This window comes from Orcinus orca, chromosome 15 (assembly GCF_937001465.1).
Source record: "Orcinus orca chromosome 15, mOrcOrc1.1, whole genome shotgun sequence".
Classification (NCBI taxonomy): Eukaryota; Metazoa; Chordata; class Mammalia; order Artiodactyla; family Delphinidae; genus Orcinus; species Orcinus orca.
In genome coordinates, this window is record NC_064573.1 from 83,746,381 (window position 1) to 83,761,014 (window position 14,634).

General features: G+C 61.4%; 1 protein-coding gene across 49 annotated transcripts in view; it reads right to left on the reverse strand.

The window, feature by feature from the left end:
• Positions 1-2,553: 2,553 nt before the first annotated feature.
• The window catches only part of NCOR2 (nuclear receptor corepressor 2), a 227,924-nt gene continuing 215,843 nt past the window's right edge, over positions 2,554-14,634 (reverse strand). For 36 of the 49 annotated variants that reach the window (XM_049698364.1, XM_049698340.1, XM_049698362.1 and 33 more), the window contains 10 exons: positions 13,634-14,175; positions 12,428-12,577; positions 12,056-12,201; positions 11,363-11,556; positions 10,345-10,494; positions 9,582-9,730; positions 8,717-8,770; positions 5,549-5,770; positions 4,301-4,480; positions 2,554-3,698 (listed from right to left, as the gene is read on the reverse strand). In XM_049698364.1, the coding sequence (XP_049554321.1) occupies positions 3,517-3,698; positions 4,301-4,480; positions 5,549-5,770; positions 8,717-8,770; positions 9,582-9,730; positions 10,345-10,494; positions 11,363-11,556; positions 12,056-12,201; positions 12,428-12,577; positions 13,634-14,175 (1,969 nt within the window). In that variant the 3' untranslated portion in view covers positions 2,554-3,516. Of the gene's footprint in view, positions 3,699-4,300; positions 4,481-5,548; positions 5,771-8,716; positions 8,771-9,581; positions 9,731-9,823; positions 9,979-10,344; positions 10,495-11,362; positions 11,557-12,055; positions 12,202-12,427; positions 12,578-13,633; positions 14,176-14,634 lie in introns of those variants that run through there. The other 13 variants (XM_049698371.1, XM_049698369.1, XM_049698368.1 and 10 more) reach the window with 8 other exon arrangements.

The following is a 14,634-nucleotide window of genomic DNA, read 5'->3' on the forward strand; positions in this document are numbered from 1 at the left end:
TACTCCTCACAGCAATATCATTATCCCATTTTACAGATGGGGAAACAGAGGCACAGAGGGTTCAAATGGCTTGGCCAGGGTCACATGGCCATTACGTGGCAGCTGGCTCCACAGTCTGTCTTTACTCGCATGCTGTACACGCCCTCTTGCCTGCCCCATACGTGGCCTGGCCCCATCCCCACTCCCCGAGGCAGTGGGGCTCTGTCCTGGCCTTCTCTGCCGTGCCAACCCCCATGCTGGCCCTGCACTAGCCTCCTGGCCTGCTTCTCCCTCAATACACCCAGCACCCTTGCAAGCCAACAAGACTCAATTGCAGAAAACCAGCAAATCACCTTGCTGGGCATTGACTGTTCCGTCTCAGAAATTCCAGGGCCTCCACACTGCCTTCTGTCTAAGCCACCCTGGGCTCCTGAATGCCCCCGGCTGGGTTTCAGCTCCCAGCCTTTGCCCACACAGGTTCTTTCCACTCAGCCCATCCCCTCCCCAAGAACCACCACTTCCAGGAAGCCACCCCGACTGCTCCAGGTCAGCCGTCACAGTGTCTGTGTCACCTGGCCCGAGGTGGGCTTGTCCTGAGTCAACCCTAGTGCTGTAGGGACCAGCCCGTTCCTGCCCCCGCTGTGGGCGGCAGCTCTTCGGGTTGGTGGGCCGGGACTCCCTCTGCAGAGCCGCTTGTGCCCTTACTGGAGAACTCCTGGCCAGAAAGAAGTGAAGGGACCAGGTTCTAGCTCTGACCTTGGGCACCACCCTCACCATCATAGTGAGGGCTGCAAGTCACCGGCATCAGAAACACCTGGGCCGCTGGATGAAAACACAGATTCCCAGCCCCAACCCTGGACCTAGAGAATCATTCCTATCTTCTGGGTGGGGCCCAGGAATCTGCACTCTAACCAACGTCACAGTGTTCCAAGACGCTGGGAAATTAGCCAGCAAGTGTCCTACACTTTGCAAATCACGTTCTCATTTTCTATGGAATCGGATCCTCATAGCATCAGTTCAGCTCAATAGTCGCTAGGGGCTCAGTCAACAACAGAGTCAGGAAGAGAAAGGCAAGATCTTTGCTCTCGAGGGGTTCTGTCCAGTAGCTTGCAGGGTGTTAGCAAAGACCCAGAGGAGAGAGAAGATGGGGAGGGATAATGGGTTCTTAGAGGAGGGAATGACCCAGCTGGGTTTTGAAGTATGTGTAGGAGTTTTCCAGAGAGACGGGGATCAGCGAACAGCAGGAGCTTCCATTTTAAGATGGAGCAGTAAGAAAACCAAACAAGATGGGGGTGGGATGAACCCTTTGGTGTGGGGGGCTGAGGACTGGCTGGGTGAGGTTGGAAGAGAGGGTGGACCCTTCACAGGCACCAGGAGGCCGTGAGCTCTCCCTATACCCCACAAACATCACTGTGTGGGGTCTGTGCCACTGGCCCTAGGTGCCAAGTGGTGTCAATTCTGAGGCCACGCAGACAGGGGGATGGCAGAGATGAGCCTGTGGGCTGACACTTGTGTCCCTGCCACCTCCGTATCACTCTGGTCTGACTACAGCTGAGGGAAGCGCCATGGGATGCTCGGTGGCACCAGCAGGCACGGCCAACCCCTTGTGGCTGGTGTGGCCAGCACGACCTGACCCATCCTGGATTCCAGGTTGGGGCTGGCCTGCACCCGGGACCGGAGGGAGGGCCGGAGCTGGACAAGACTGTTTTCTGGCCCAACACTGCCACCTGCCTGTCGGCATCAGTACTACAGCCCAGGCGCCAAGCTGAGCCCTGCAGGGCTCCAAAGACCCCCAGCTCATTCTGCCGCACAGGTTCGCAGGGTAAACCTGGAGCTCCAGGGAGGGTGGGCAGAGTCCCCTGAGGACGCACATCTCTCCGCACGCCCAGGCCCACACCCTGGGGAGACGAGGTGCTGGGCTGACCACCAGTTCACAGGTTGGGCAGGGGATGGGAATTTCCGCATCCAGGGGGTCTTGGTTCTCTCCTCCACTGCTCCCCACACCCCGCCCCGCCCCAATCCTGCATGCACGTCCATGGCAAAGAATCACAGCCTCTCTGGAGCTCCGGCTCTGCTCCTGAAGAAACACAGCTCGTGTCTGAGACACGTTCTACCAAGACTGCAAGACGCCAGTTGGCAGCTGCCTCAAGACCCAAGCTGGGAGGGAGGGTTGTTCTCTCTTCTGCCGCGTATCCAAAGCAGTGACGGCAAAGGGTCTGTTTGTTCCCTAACACAGTGTGGGCAGGAATAATTTTTAAAGTATTTAACAGTTAAGAGCTGATGGTGGCCTTCTTGGATACCGTCACCATGGCTGTGAATATCTGACACCCTCCTCGTGGGTGTGAAAATTCAATACTCTCACCATGGGTGGGACTGTTCAAGGTCTGCACGGTGACATCCTTACCGTGGGTGTAAATATTCGCCTGCAGAGGGGAGAGACTGGTGAGTCAGGGGATGTGCCCTTGTCCCCCGCAGGGTTACACTCCAACCGTTCACCCCCCCCCCCCGCCCCCACGGCCCAGTCGCCTGTCCTCCTGGCTGCCAGGGCCAAGAGAGAGAAGGAGCCTCTGTAAGTCGAGTATAATTCGCTTTTTAATGAGAAGAACGTGTGTAAATGACAGGACGCCACCGCCGTGCGCAGATGGCGTTCACAGAATCCCCTTCAAATTCATTCTGCCCAAGGAAGGGAGGGAGGGAGGACGCAGGGGGGCTCGAGAGCTGGCAGCCCCGGCCCCACCTCGGTCCTGCGGACTACGGGGTCACCGACTGTTGGCCTGCGCACGCCTCTTGAACAGTAAGCAGAGATCGAAAGCACAGCAGCAATAATACTGGGTAAGTCCTTCCTTGCTTAAAACATCTGAATTAATTCATTGAAGGTATCAAAAATATACCCTGTAAACCAATATATCATTTACACCTGCCTTTCCTTCCCACCGCTGTGGCAACGATGTATGAAAAAAACAGTCCAGTTCCTCGGAGCAGCCGCTCACCCCAGGCCGCACCCGGCCCCGTCGCCCGCCCATCTGGCCTGACTTGGTTTCCAGCGGTCTTGTCGGCTGGGGCAGCCCGTGGGGACTGGGACAAGAGCGCTGGGGCCTGGACAGGGCCTGTGTCCGTCTGTCCAGAGTGCTAAGCGGGATGGGGACAGAGGGCGGGTGCGGGGGCTGCTAGCTCAGTTTAGACTTTGGTTCCAAATGCGTTAGGTGGGGAGGCAGTGGCGTGGGAGGTGCGTGGTCGTCCTGCTTTGGGTCCCTGGCCGCCCCGGCTGTGTGCGTGTGGCCGCCACACGCCTGCCGTGCCCCCTCCCCGGCCCCTCCCCTCCCGAGCACCAGGTAAACATCCCCTGAGTAAGGTCACTGCACAGGGCCAGCCGGGGCGGGAGTCGTAGTTAAGGCTTTAGACAGGCAAGGATGCCGGCTCTGGACGGACGGACGGACAGACGGGCGCACAAGCAGACTCAGGGGCTCCTTCCTCGGTGGGGGGAGTCGGCAGCCGCCCGCTGCTCCGGCCACTCGCCGGCCCACCCCGTTCTGAGCCTCACTCGCTGTCGGAGAGCGTCTCGTACTGCGAGCAGAGCAGCGGCTTGGGCTCCTCGTCCCAGGCGTGATGGGGGCCAGCCAGGGGCCCGCTGCCCGCGGGGAGGCCAGGCGGGGGCGGGGAGGCCATGACCCCCGCCTGCAGCCGCATGATCAGGGGGTTGTAGGGGAACGGTGTGGACCCTGCGGAGAGGCCGGGAGAGAAGCCCCGGAGGCCCCGGTGAGCCTGGCGGCCCCCAGGGGCCCACCCACCCGCCTCCCCAGGAGCTGGGGCCTCGGCCTCCTGCCTCCCCACCCCTTCTGTCTCCTGGAAGCTTTCTCAAACTGCCCACCTGGCCTCACTGCCAGCACTCCCACGCCATTCATGCCCGGCAGCCTGTCGCCTGGCCCAGCGGGAGCCGCCTCGCTCTTCCTGTCCTCGCCCCCCTGCGTCTGTCCTGCAGCCAAGAGCTCTCTTGGACCTGCGGGAGATCACGCACCTCCCCCAGGGACCTCCTCGCATGCACGGATAAGTCGGGGGCTCCCCTGAGGCCCCCCCAAGCCTGTGGGACCGGCCCTTGCCCACAGGCCTCTCTCTTCACTTCCTGAATCCTTCATCCTCGCTCTAAATCGTGCTCTTTCCCTCCACCTGGGCCCTTACGAGAAGCATCCTGACCATCTGCGAGCCCCAGTTCAGCTGGCCAGGGCCCTGGGCGAGTGTCTCAGAACAGGCCTGACCACGCGCTCTGCACACAGTAGGTGCTCGGGCAGCCGGCCAGGCCCACCTGCCCGCCCCCGGGGCCCACCTGCGGACGAGGGCCGGTCCTCCCACACGCGGTTGGTGAGTGGGGTCCGGCGGTTGCAGTCTCCCTCCGAGTGCACTGAGGAGACGGAGGGTGGCCGGTCCCCAGACGCCAGGCCTGGGGCCGGGGACTTGGCTTTTCGGCTGCTGGGTCTGCCAGAGACTTTGGCCTTCCCGCCACCACCTGCAGGGGACACATGGGAAGGGGCCGAGTTGGGCTGAGGACAGTGCTCGCACTGTAGAGGTGGCGGGGGTGGGTGGGTGAGGCCCTGGACCCCTGCTTCCCGGGCCCCCCGGGGAGGGGGAACAGCAGCCCAGCCCCCTGGGAAGCCAAGGAGATCGACCAGATGGCCAGCCCCAGCCGGGAGCCTGGATCTGGAGGGGTCTCTGCTAGGGGAGTGGGTAGAACTATTTGCAAAGCCCCCTCAGGCTGCCCTGAGGCCCCCTACCCACCAGGGGCTAATACCTCAAGCACGGAGCCTCAGGCCTCTGGCTTGACCCTGACCACCGCCCCAGGACTGTGCCGGGGCTGGGCAGGCTGCAGGCCCTCTGCAGAGAAGCCAGGGCCCCTGAGGCCAGGCCTGGGCCCTCATTAAGTCCAGAAGCTTCCCAGGGCCACAGTGTCCAGGTCAGAAAAATGGCTCAAGAACTCTCTGCCTGGCCCTTGCTCTGATACGCAGGGTGTTGATCAGGGACCCAGGGCAGAGGGCGAGCCAGCCTGTCTGGTTTCCCTGATTCATGAGTTCGGATCTGGTACACAGATGCTGGTCTCCACCCCATCAGCCCCGAGGGCCAGCCGTGAACATGCTTGGTGGCCGCAGCAGACACCGGGCCCACTGGCCTGGCTGCCGTGAGCCCAAGGGTCCCCCCTGATCCACACAGAGAGAGTGGGTCCTCACTCCAGCCCGATCTCCCCCAAGGAGACACAAGCTGGGCCAGGACGTGGGCATCCCGGGACGAATGCCCAGCCGGGGAGGGAGGCAGGGCAGGGCTCGGGCAGCGGCGTGAGTGTTTTTAGAAAAGCGGCAGCTCCTTCGGGCCCAGCGGGCGCGGGCGGGCCGGGGCCACGCAGACACCTGGGGGGGTGTCCGCCCAGCTCGGGGTTACCCAACTCCAGGACCACGTCAAACACGCACAAAAATAGAGTCACAAGCTCCAAAGCTGGAGGGAGGTTGGTCAGAGGAACGCGGAGGGAGGCGGGAGGATTAATGACACCGGGGTGGGACAGACGGGGTGGAGGAGGCCTGCAGACCTGGCGAGGTGAGCGCGTGTTCCCTCCGTCCGTCAGCAGCGGTTACGGGCATAGCAGCGGGCAGGCTGGCACTGGCATTCAGAGGGTTAAAAGCATTGGCGCTGAGCGGGTGCTCCTCCCACTGATCATATTTACCCATGAGCGCCTTTCTAATAATGGCCTCCAGCCCCATGTTGGTGCTGGCATGTTCCTGCACCGCCTGGCTTCTGCAGGTCATGAGGCCTGGGAGAGAGACACACACACAGAGGGGGCCGCAGGGGCCGGGGGGACAAGGGGGAGAGAGGGAGAGAGAAGCAGAGAGGGAGAGAGGGAGGAGAAGAAAGAATACACAGTGAGCACATTTTGGCAAAGCAACGATTCTTGATTTCCCTATCTTCCCCCCGTGTTTCCGCTGCAGGGTGATGGGGGCGGACGGCTCCCTCTGACTCGGGCCCTGGAAGCCCTCAGGAATTCCCGGTGGGGGAAGAGGTGGGCTCGGGGTGGTTAGATGACTGCCCCCCCCAGCCTCATTCCTACTCTGCCCTCGGGGAAATCAGAAGCCCCTTCTGGATCCCTAACCCCCAGCTGGGGCTGCTTCTTTTTGAAAAAATCGAGTGGCCTTACAAAGGAACGGGGAGCGGGATCGGGGGGTCCCCTTATTTGGGGGAAGGGCTGCTGGGAAACTAAGACAAGCCAGAGCTCAGTGCTGGGCGCTGGGGGGGTCCACCCTGGTTCCCGGGGGCTGCTGGGAGGAATGGAGGGAAGGTGACCAGATGGTCCTCCGGCCGCCCTTGCCTGCGAGGCCTGGGACCCTCAAGCCCCCTGTCTGCCCCCGCAGCTGGGCCTAACTCTCCTCCCACCCCCTCTCCCCGCCCGGGAGCCACAAGGAGAAAGAGGTGCAGAGACGGACGGTGGAGAGGGGGGTCCAGCCATGCAGTTACGTGCGTGCGGGGGGTCAGGGCAGAGCTGGAAACAATCACATGGCCGCCCCCGGCCCGGCCGCCCGGCACAGAGTGGTCCGATCAACAACTGTCCCTCACGAATCCTTCCAGACACCCACTTCAAAGTCACGCCAGTCACGCCTCGTTTTCTGTTTACCAGGTTTTCTGTCCCTCTCTTGTTTGCTTGTGAACCATTCTGGGGACGTCTGCAAACCCTGGGGAACGTGCCTCTTTTTGGCATTTTTGTTAAACCAGACTTTGCTTCCAAAAACCTCCGACGAAGCTCTCTGCCTGCCACTGGGCAAAGTTTTCACGGATTTGAAAACTTCCACTCCAGGTCAGTTGTATGATTACCAAGTGGCCGAATAACGGGTCTTGCTGACCCCTAACTCGTCTGTAGACTGGACCGATGGTTCCTGGGAGGCTCGGAGCAACACGGCAGCATCTAAAATCACATTTCTAAAGCCACAATTTGCTGTCTACGTTTTCACTTTCTTTTCTTCCTTTTAGTTTCAAGCTCATTCACAGCCACAGGACCCCTTGACGGGTTTTTAGCTGTGTCTCGGCCATGCCTCATCAGCACTTAAAAAAAGTCACGTCGGTCAAGGAAAAGCAAAATCTCCAGCGGGGGTGAGTGGGGCGGGGAGGGGGGAGAAGCATTTATGATCCTACAAACTAAGACACTGGGAAGTGGAAAAAAAAGATGTTAGGGATACAGGTCATGATGGTTCCTCGGTAGGCTGGCATCCTACGATCACAGACGTTACTGAACCTGCCACCCAAGGTCACGGGTCCATGGTCTGTCAGTGCTAGGCAGGAAGCTGACCGTCTCCAGTCCTAAAGCAGCAGAGACGGGGGTCTGGGGAAATTCTGTGTGTGTGGCCTAAACTGCTTTGAAAAATAGTTGAGTCTAATTTATATGCAAGTTCCTTGTACCGCATGAATTTCTACACACACACGCACCTGGGTCGGTGTATGAGCATCTCTGAAATGGAAACATGAAAACATTCATTTCTGTCCATCTTGTTGTTTTGGCCGAATCGTCTCCTCCCCATTGCCCGAGGCTCACCCAGCGTCTAGTCTCTGGGTGGGTGGACATTCCCCAGTGGGGACCCCCATTTAGAGGCCCCGTGGCCCCCTGATAAAATCCAATGGCTGCCTTTTGCTCAGCACATTCCCAGAGCTGCGACGGCCCTCAGGGAAGGTCAGCACATCCCCCCAAAGATGCCTTGTTCCTCCCCATACCGGGCAGGCCTCTGGCGGAGGGTCAGCCCTGTCTGCTCTGGCTCAGCTGCTTCACACCAGACACCAGGTGTTTCCCCAAAGCCCCATTCCAGTCCTTCTACAGAGGCAGCCGAAATGCACAGTGTAACCCCACAGGCTCCAAACCATCATAGAAGGCTTACGTTTCAGTGTAAAAATGTGTGTGAGGGCTTCCCTGGTGGTGCAGTGGTGGTTGAGAATCCGCCTGCCAATGCAGGTGACACGGGTTCAAGCCCTAGTCCGGGAAGATCCCACATGCCGCGGAGCAACTAAGCCTGTGCACCACAACTACTGAGCCTGCGCTCTAGAGCCCGCGAGCCACAACTACTGAGCCCACGCGCCTAGAGCTTGTGCTCCGCAACGAGAAGCCCGTGCACGGCAACAAAAAGTAGCCCCCGCTTGCTGCAACTAGAGAAAGCTCGTGTGCAGCAACGAAGACCGAACACAGTCAAAAATAAATAAATACAATAAATTTATATTTAAAAAAATGTGTGTGAATTTTACACTCATCTCTGGAATACATCTGCACTGTTCCCCCAGCTCCCTGGATGGAATTTTCCAGTAAAACCGATGCTCCACCTACAAAAAACGCCCACGTGCACACACAGGCCCACTCCACACACTCACATCTCCATCCGAGATCCCAACAGACAGGTTCCGGGTAGTTGTGTGTGATTCTAATTCTGTCCTACATGCACCAGAAGGCCTTGAAATTGAACTCCAAACAGACACTCCTCGCCAGACCCCGCCGGCCTCTTGTGTGTGTCTGCATCCCCACCGCAGAGGAGGGGACACACTTGAACTATGAAAGGCCACCTGTCACCATGGCTACGGCTGATGTGAGGCCCAGTGACCTCCGAGGCCTCACTCCCAAGTCTCCTTCCAGGTCCAGACACCCAGCTTGACCTCCCTGGGCGCACAGTGACGGGGGAGGGGCAGGGAGGGGATGGGCTGTCGGCCGAGCAGCCCAGGGTGACCGGGTTACCTGCTCCGGTGATGGCGGGCATGTTGAAGATCTCCGTCCCGGGCTGGCCGATATCTGGAGGGGGACGACGAGATGGGTGAGGCCTACAGGTCCCGGAAAGCACCTTCCCCCCTATGTCCCCTGTCTGGTCTCGGCAAGGTGCACCACCTGGGAGCTTGCGCAATGCAGACAGATTTAGCAGGGCTGGGGCAGGGCCTGAGAGTCGGCATTTCAAGCCAGCCCCCTGAGGCTGCTGACCTACTGGCCCAGGCACAACACTTGGCAAGGTTCTGGACTTAGCAGCCTGGGCCAGGGACTGTCTGCAAGGCTGCGACTCCAGCCCCAGAAAGAGAAAAGCCTCTGCAGGGCCCCGAGCTCCCCGCGCTAGTGAGTCTTCCGAGGCCGGGATGTGAGGTTCCTTCACTCGTTGCTTCACCCGCTCATGTGTTCTCTCGAGCAGCTGCTATGTGCCCGGCTCTGTGCTGACAGGGTAGAGCTAAGCTAGGATTTACGTCCAGTAACCGCATAAATGGGGAAAACAAATCACAGGTGTGAGGCGCATCGTGCGTGGGGTACACACGGGGTCCTCGTAAGGGCGTGACCCCGATCTCTGGCGCCCACTACGAACAGACCCGTGCGTGCCAATACCCCCCGAGTGCCCCCCGTGTGCCGGGCATCATGCTGTGACAACCCAGCAAATGCCTACGGGAAAAGGAGGGACAACGCGGGCTCCCTGAACGTGAGGTGACGGGCCGGCGGGTCCACCCGGCTGTGCTAACCCCCAGCCCCTGGTGGCCCCGCCCCCAAGGAGGGTGGGCCCTGGTACCCCCGCCCCAAGGAGGGTGGGCCCTGGTAGCCCCGCCCCCAAGGAGGGTGGGCCCCTTACTGTATTCTGGCTCGTTCCGGTTGTGGGTGTTCAGCTTCTTGTTGATCTCCTGCTTCTTGGATTTGACCATGGCCGAGTTGCTCTCGGTCAGCTTGCTGAAGAAGGCCGGCGGCTGGCTGGTGTTGCCGGGGGACTTGGAGCCCATCCTGCTGCGAGGGTCAGACACCCCAGGTCAGTTCCCTTGACGACGGGGAGCTTACCACCTGAGCTGCCTTAGAAATTCAGAATGAAGCTTCTCCCACCTCGTGCTTGCCTCCCCCACTTCTTAGGGCCCATGTCTTCCGAAATCCCCTCTGTCATCCACCTATCCTTGGGCTCAGGGTGTCTCTGCAGAGCCCCAGCTGCCCCGGTGGGCCACGCCTGTCTACCTGCAATAGCCGGACTCCCAGAAAAGAGCCTCGGGAACCAAAGTGGGCTCAGACCACGTCTGCCCCTGAGGTCAGGGGGCCCTTTCTCTCCACCTCCATCCCCCCCGCTCCCCGGGGCCCCAGTTTGGTCCAGTACACTTAGCTCTTTATTTCTCAGATCCTCAAGTGCCGGCAACAGGGGCCGGGCCTGAGCTAAGAGACCCCAGCCCAAGGCTCAGGAAGCAGCCGTGGAGGTCTGTCAAGTTTTGACCTTGTTTAGCGGGTCTGAGGCCCCCTGGCTGCACCCCAAAGCCCTTGCCAAGCCCCCAGCTGCACAGTGGTGGATCGAGGCCGCAGGTGGGCAAGGGCCCGAGTCCTGAGTGCCCCAGAAAGGGGAGGGGCTGCTGTGCAGGTACCTGGGCTCCACCTGCTCCCCGTGCCGGTACAGCAGCGGGTACACGGTGCTCCGGGGATGCCCGGGCTCTGCCATGCCCTCCGGCGGGGACACAGGTTCTATACCATCCTCACTGCTGCCCAAGGCTGACGTCTTGCTTGGCTCTGGAGACCTGGGCGGAGAGAGGGTCCCCGCGGTGGTCAGAGCTCAGGGCTCCCTCTTGAAAGGGGCGCATCCCTTTCTCCACTCCCCGCTAAGCCCTGCCTCGTTCTAAACCAGGGGTTAGCACGCTTTTCCTGCAAAGGGTCAGATAGCAAACATTTCAGGTGTCGTGGGCCACTTGTAGTCTCTGCTGTGTATTCTCCTTCTTTAGAAACGTAAAATCATCTTTAGCTCGTGGGCCACGCAAGCACAGGCCGTGGGCTGAATCTGGCTGAACCCCTGCTGCACCCCGACGCTAGGGACCCCACTGTTCCCCCAAAGACATGCCGCTGTCTCCCCAACTCTGTGTGCCACCCGGAATGGCTCCTTCATCCTAGAGCGGGGGTCCCTCCCCGTTCCTCTCCTCTCTGACCAGGGAGCCCCCCAGGGGTAACCAGGAGTGCAAGTGTGTATGTGCCCGTTAGGAGGCTGCTCTCACATCACACGGCTCTGCTTCGAATCCCTGCTCCGCCACTTACTGGCTGCGTCCCTATACGCAAGTGAATTCACTGCTCTGTGCCTCGGTTTCTTTGTCTGTGAAATGGGATAACACTGCCTACGCTTCCCAAGGTTGTGGTGAGGATCCTGGTTAACAGGTGTGAAGTATTCAGCTTGGTGCCTGGAATCCCCCCGAGTGTGGCGTATGTAACAGCTACTGTCCAGCTGCGCCGTGACCTTGAGCAAACTCCCTGGTCTCCCTGAACCTCGGTTTCTCATATGTGCAATGGCTCCAGGCGGGCCTCGCACTTTACTGGGCTCAAGCTTCCCGCAGCAGACACCTAACAGAGCCCTCTTGGTGGTGACCAGCAAGGGGCACCCTGTCTCCCACCGCCACTCACCTCTTGCCCCCTTCACTGTGGGGTGAGCCACGGGCCGGGGCGCCATGGTCCGGGGCTGGGAGGTAGAGGTCGCTGGGTGGGCGGCGAAGGTCCAGGACGGGGCAGCTGGCTCCAGGGAAGGAGTAAAGGGGGGCAGGGAGGGGCGCGCTGAGCTGCTGCGGGTGGTGCCGCGTGTAGTCCTGCGTGATGACCTCCTGTAGGCCAAGGGTCAGGGGACAGGAGCAGGGTCAGGCACCAGCCATCTGCCAGAACCTTCCAGGCGGGGTGAGGGCTGGACTGAGCTTTGGGGGCAGAACCCGGGGGCTTGGTCCTTGGCTCCCCAGGGGGCTTCGGGCCTGCCCACACGGCCTCAATGCCCCCAAGTGCATGGGGTGGGGGCACTGGCCCGAGTCTCAAAGTGGGCCCCCAGGTGGGTCGGGTTCCCCTGCCCAGCGTGTGTAAGATGTGGATCGCGGCTGGGCTCGTGCACCTGAGGCTCCGTCAGCTGGATGAGGGGGCGGATATAGCACCTGAGTTTGAGACTCTGGGACCCCTGGCATGGCTTGCCCTCACCAACCCCCAGATCCCTGGCTCACTTCACCAGGACTCAGTTTACCCACCAGACAGTGCGTGGACCCTCCCCCCCCTTCCTCGGGGCCGGGTCCCACCCCAGGTACAAAGGCAATGAGGAGGGGGCAGAGGAGGGGTAGTTACACTGATGTGCTGTGCCAGCGTGACCACCCGCTGGTGACCTTTGACCCCTGGCGTGGTCTGGAGCAGCGGGCTGGACGAGGGCTGGCTCTCGGGCAGCGGCCGCAGGTGTGGGAGGTGTGCAGCCTCGCCGCTGAGCTTCCCCGGGCCTGCGGGCAGAGCAGAGCAGGTCAGGGCGTGGCTGAGGGGCGCGAGGCGTGTGCCTGGCGGGGCTGCTGCCCTCAGAGCCCGGCTCTGCCCTCTGAGCTGTGGTGCGAGGCCGATTCCGCCACCTCTGAGTGCCTCAGTTTCCCCACCTGCGCGATGGGGTGACAACTGTCCCTGTCTCACACGCGGGGGGGCGGGAGGGGGCTCGGAGGCAGGGCGGGACCCTACCTGGCTGCTTGTGCCGCAGGTCCCCTTCCAGGTGGCTCTTGTCGAGTTCCTCCAGGTGCTTGGGGAGCCCCTTGTCATGGGTCAGGCTGGGTGAGCTCACGGGGCTGACGGGCTCCACCCCATCAGGGCTGTAGCCGCCGCCGTGGTAACCTGAAGCCGGGTGAGGCCACGAGTCAGGCAAGCGCCAGGGCCAGGCTGCCCCTCCCAGCCTCCCCTCCCACACTGGCGGGGTCCCCCAGGCCGGGGGTGGGAGCTGGGGCCAAGGGAGAGAGAGGGAGTGAGCCAGCGTGGGGTCTGCTGGCCGGCCAGGGGTGGGGGCAGAGTGAGAAAAGAGGGACGGGGGCTGCAGGGAGAGAGGGCTGTAGAGAGAGCTGGACACGGAAGCAGTGCAGAGAACAGGACGTACAGGCAGGAGGGCGGAGGGGCACAGGGAGAGATCCAAGCAGAGGGAGAGCTGGACAGCAGCACAGGTGGGAAAAGGGACGGAGACGGAACCCGGTGGTGCTGGCGGGCCAGGGGCGGGCAGAGTGACGGGGGAGGATGAGGCTCTGCGAAGGGAGTGTAGGGGCAGCGGACGGGCAGTGAGGGAGTGAGGTCGGTGAGGGCTGGGGCGGGAGCGACACTCAGGTCCCAGTGTCCCCGCCGGGCCACAGCCCCGCTCCAGCATGGAGTACGCCCCTCGTCCCCGGGGCTGCTGGCTGGTGGATTGGCAAGGGGAGCGTGGGGCAGAGTACCCCCAAGACGCCCTCACGACCTGGGCAGGACGCAGGGGGCAGGTTCCCAGCTCCTCCTGGAGAGTGGCGGCGCTCCCCCCCACCCCGTCTTCTCTGCACCGAATGCCGGGGGGCGGGAGGCATCGGCCTGCGCCCCTCTGCAGCCCCGCTCCCCAGACAAAGGCGCAAAGGGGGAGATGGGAGGCGCGGCTAAAGTCAAAATCACAGATCCATTCATTAAAGGAAAAAAAGCGAAAATCCAAAACAACACAAAAAAATCATGATAAAACGATGTGCAAAGGATGAGGCTGCCCCCCGCTCAGAGCGGGTGTGCGCGGCTGGAGGAACCATCAGAGCGTGCAATCGACGAAGACGACTTTCAAAACAAAAAACCAAAACCAACGAAAAATGGGGGAAAAATAAAAAGCAGAGATCTGAAAATATCTTTAGGCCACAAGACGGAGCGGGTGGGCGGTGGGGCCAGGAGTCTTACCATCGCGAGGGGAGTCGTTGGCCAGCGAACCTCCTTCTCGCGGCCCTTTATCGTGAGCAATTTGACGCATGATTATCGCGTCTATGAAGGTGGCCGCTGTCAGGGTGGTCTTACCCAGAGAACGGAGTTCCAATTCCTGGATGGAAAAGGGTTTACTTTGAGTCTTTTCCCGGTGCAGGTCCGAGGCCGAGGCGGGCGGCGCTGGCTGGTCCGGGCTGGCGTGGTGGGGCGTGATGCCCTTCGCTGGGGCGCGGGCGATGGCTGCGTGGCCGGAGCCAGGCGGCGCCAGGGGCCGGGGCTCGGAGCCCTTGCCGGGGGAGGACGCGGGCTCCAGCCCCGCGCGGGCTGGGGGCTTGGCGAGGAAGGTGTGGCCGGCGTCTGCTCGGGGCCGCTCGGGCCGAGTGACCCGCGGGGCCTCCTTAGGCAGCAAGACAGGCTCCAGGAGGGTGGGGTAGACCCCGTCGAGGGTGCCACCCAGTGGGCAGTGGGTGGCGGGTGGGAATGTGGCGGCCGGGCGGACAGGCGAGGAGGTGGAGGTGGACCTGGGGGAGGAGAGAGGGAGGGTCAGCGGCTGCGCGAGCCACAGCTGGGGCCTGTGAGGCCGAGGCAGGGTCACTCCCTCACTTTGACACCCTGCGGAGTCTCCCCTGCCCGGAAGAGCTCCCACTCTCCCTACTGCTCTCAGAATAAATGCTGCCTACCGTGACCTGCGAGCCCCCGTGCCATGTGGCCTCACCTACACCATCCACCTGCCGTCCATCCAGCCCATCAGCTCGTCAGCCCAAAACTTTTTACTGAGCACCTACTACGTGTCAGGCGCCGTTCTAGACACTGGGGTACGGCAGTGCACAGAACAGACAACAGCACCGTACGTTCTAGGTGAGAAGACAGACTACGCACGTCTTAATGTGATAACGTGATAAATTAAACCCCTATCAGTGTGGCAACTGCTCGGTGAACGAGTCTGGGTCACGTTCTGCTAAGAGAATGGCAAGGGAGCT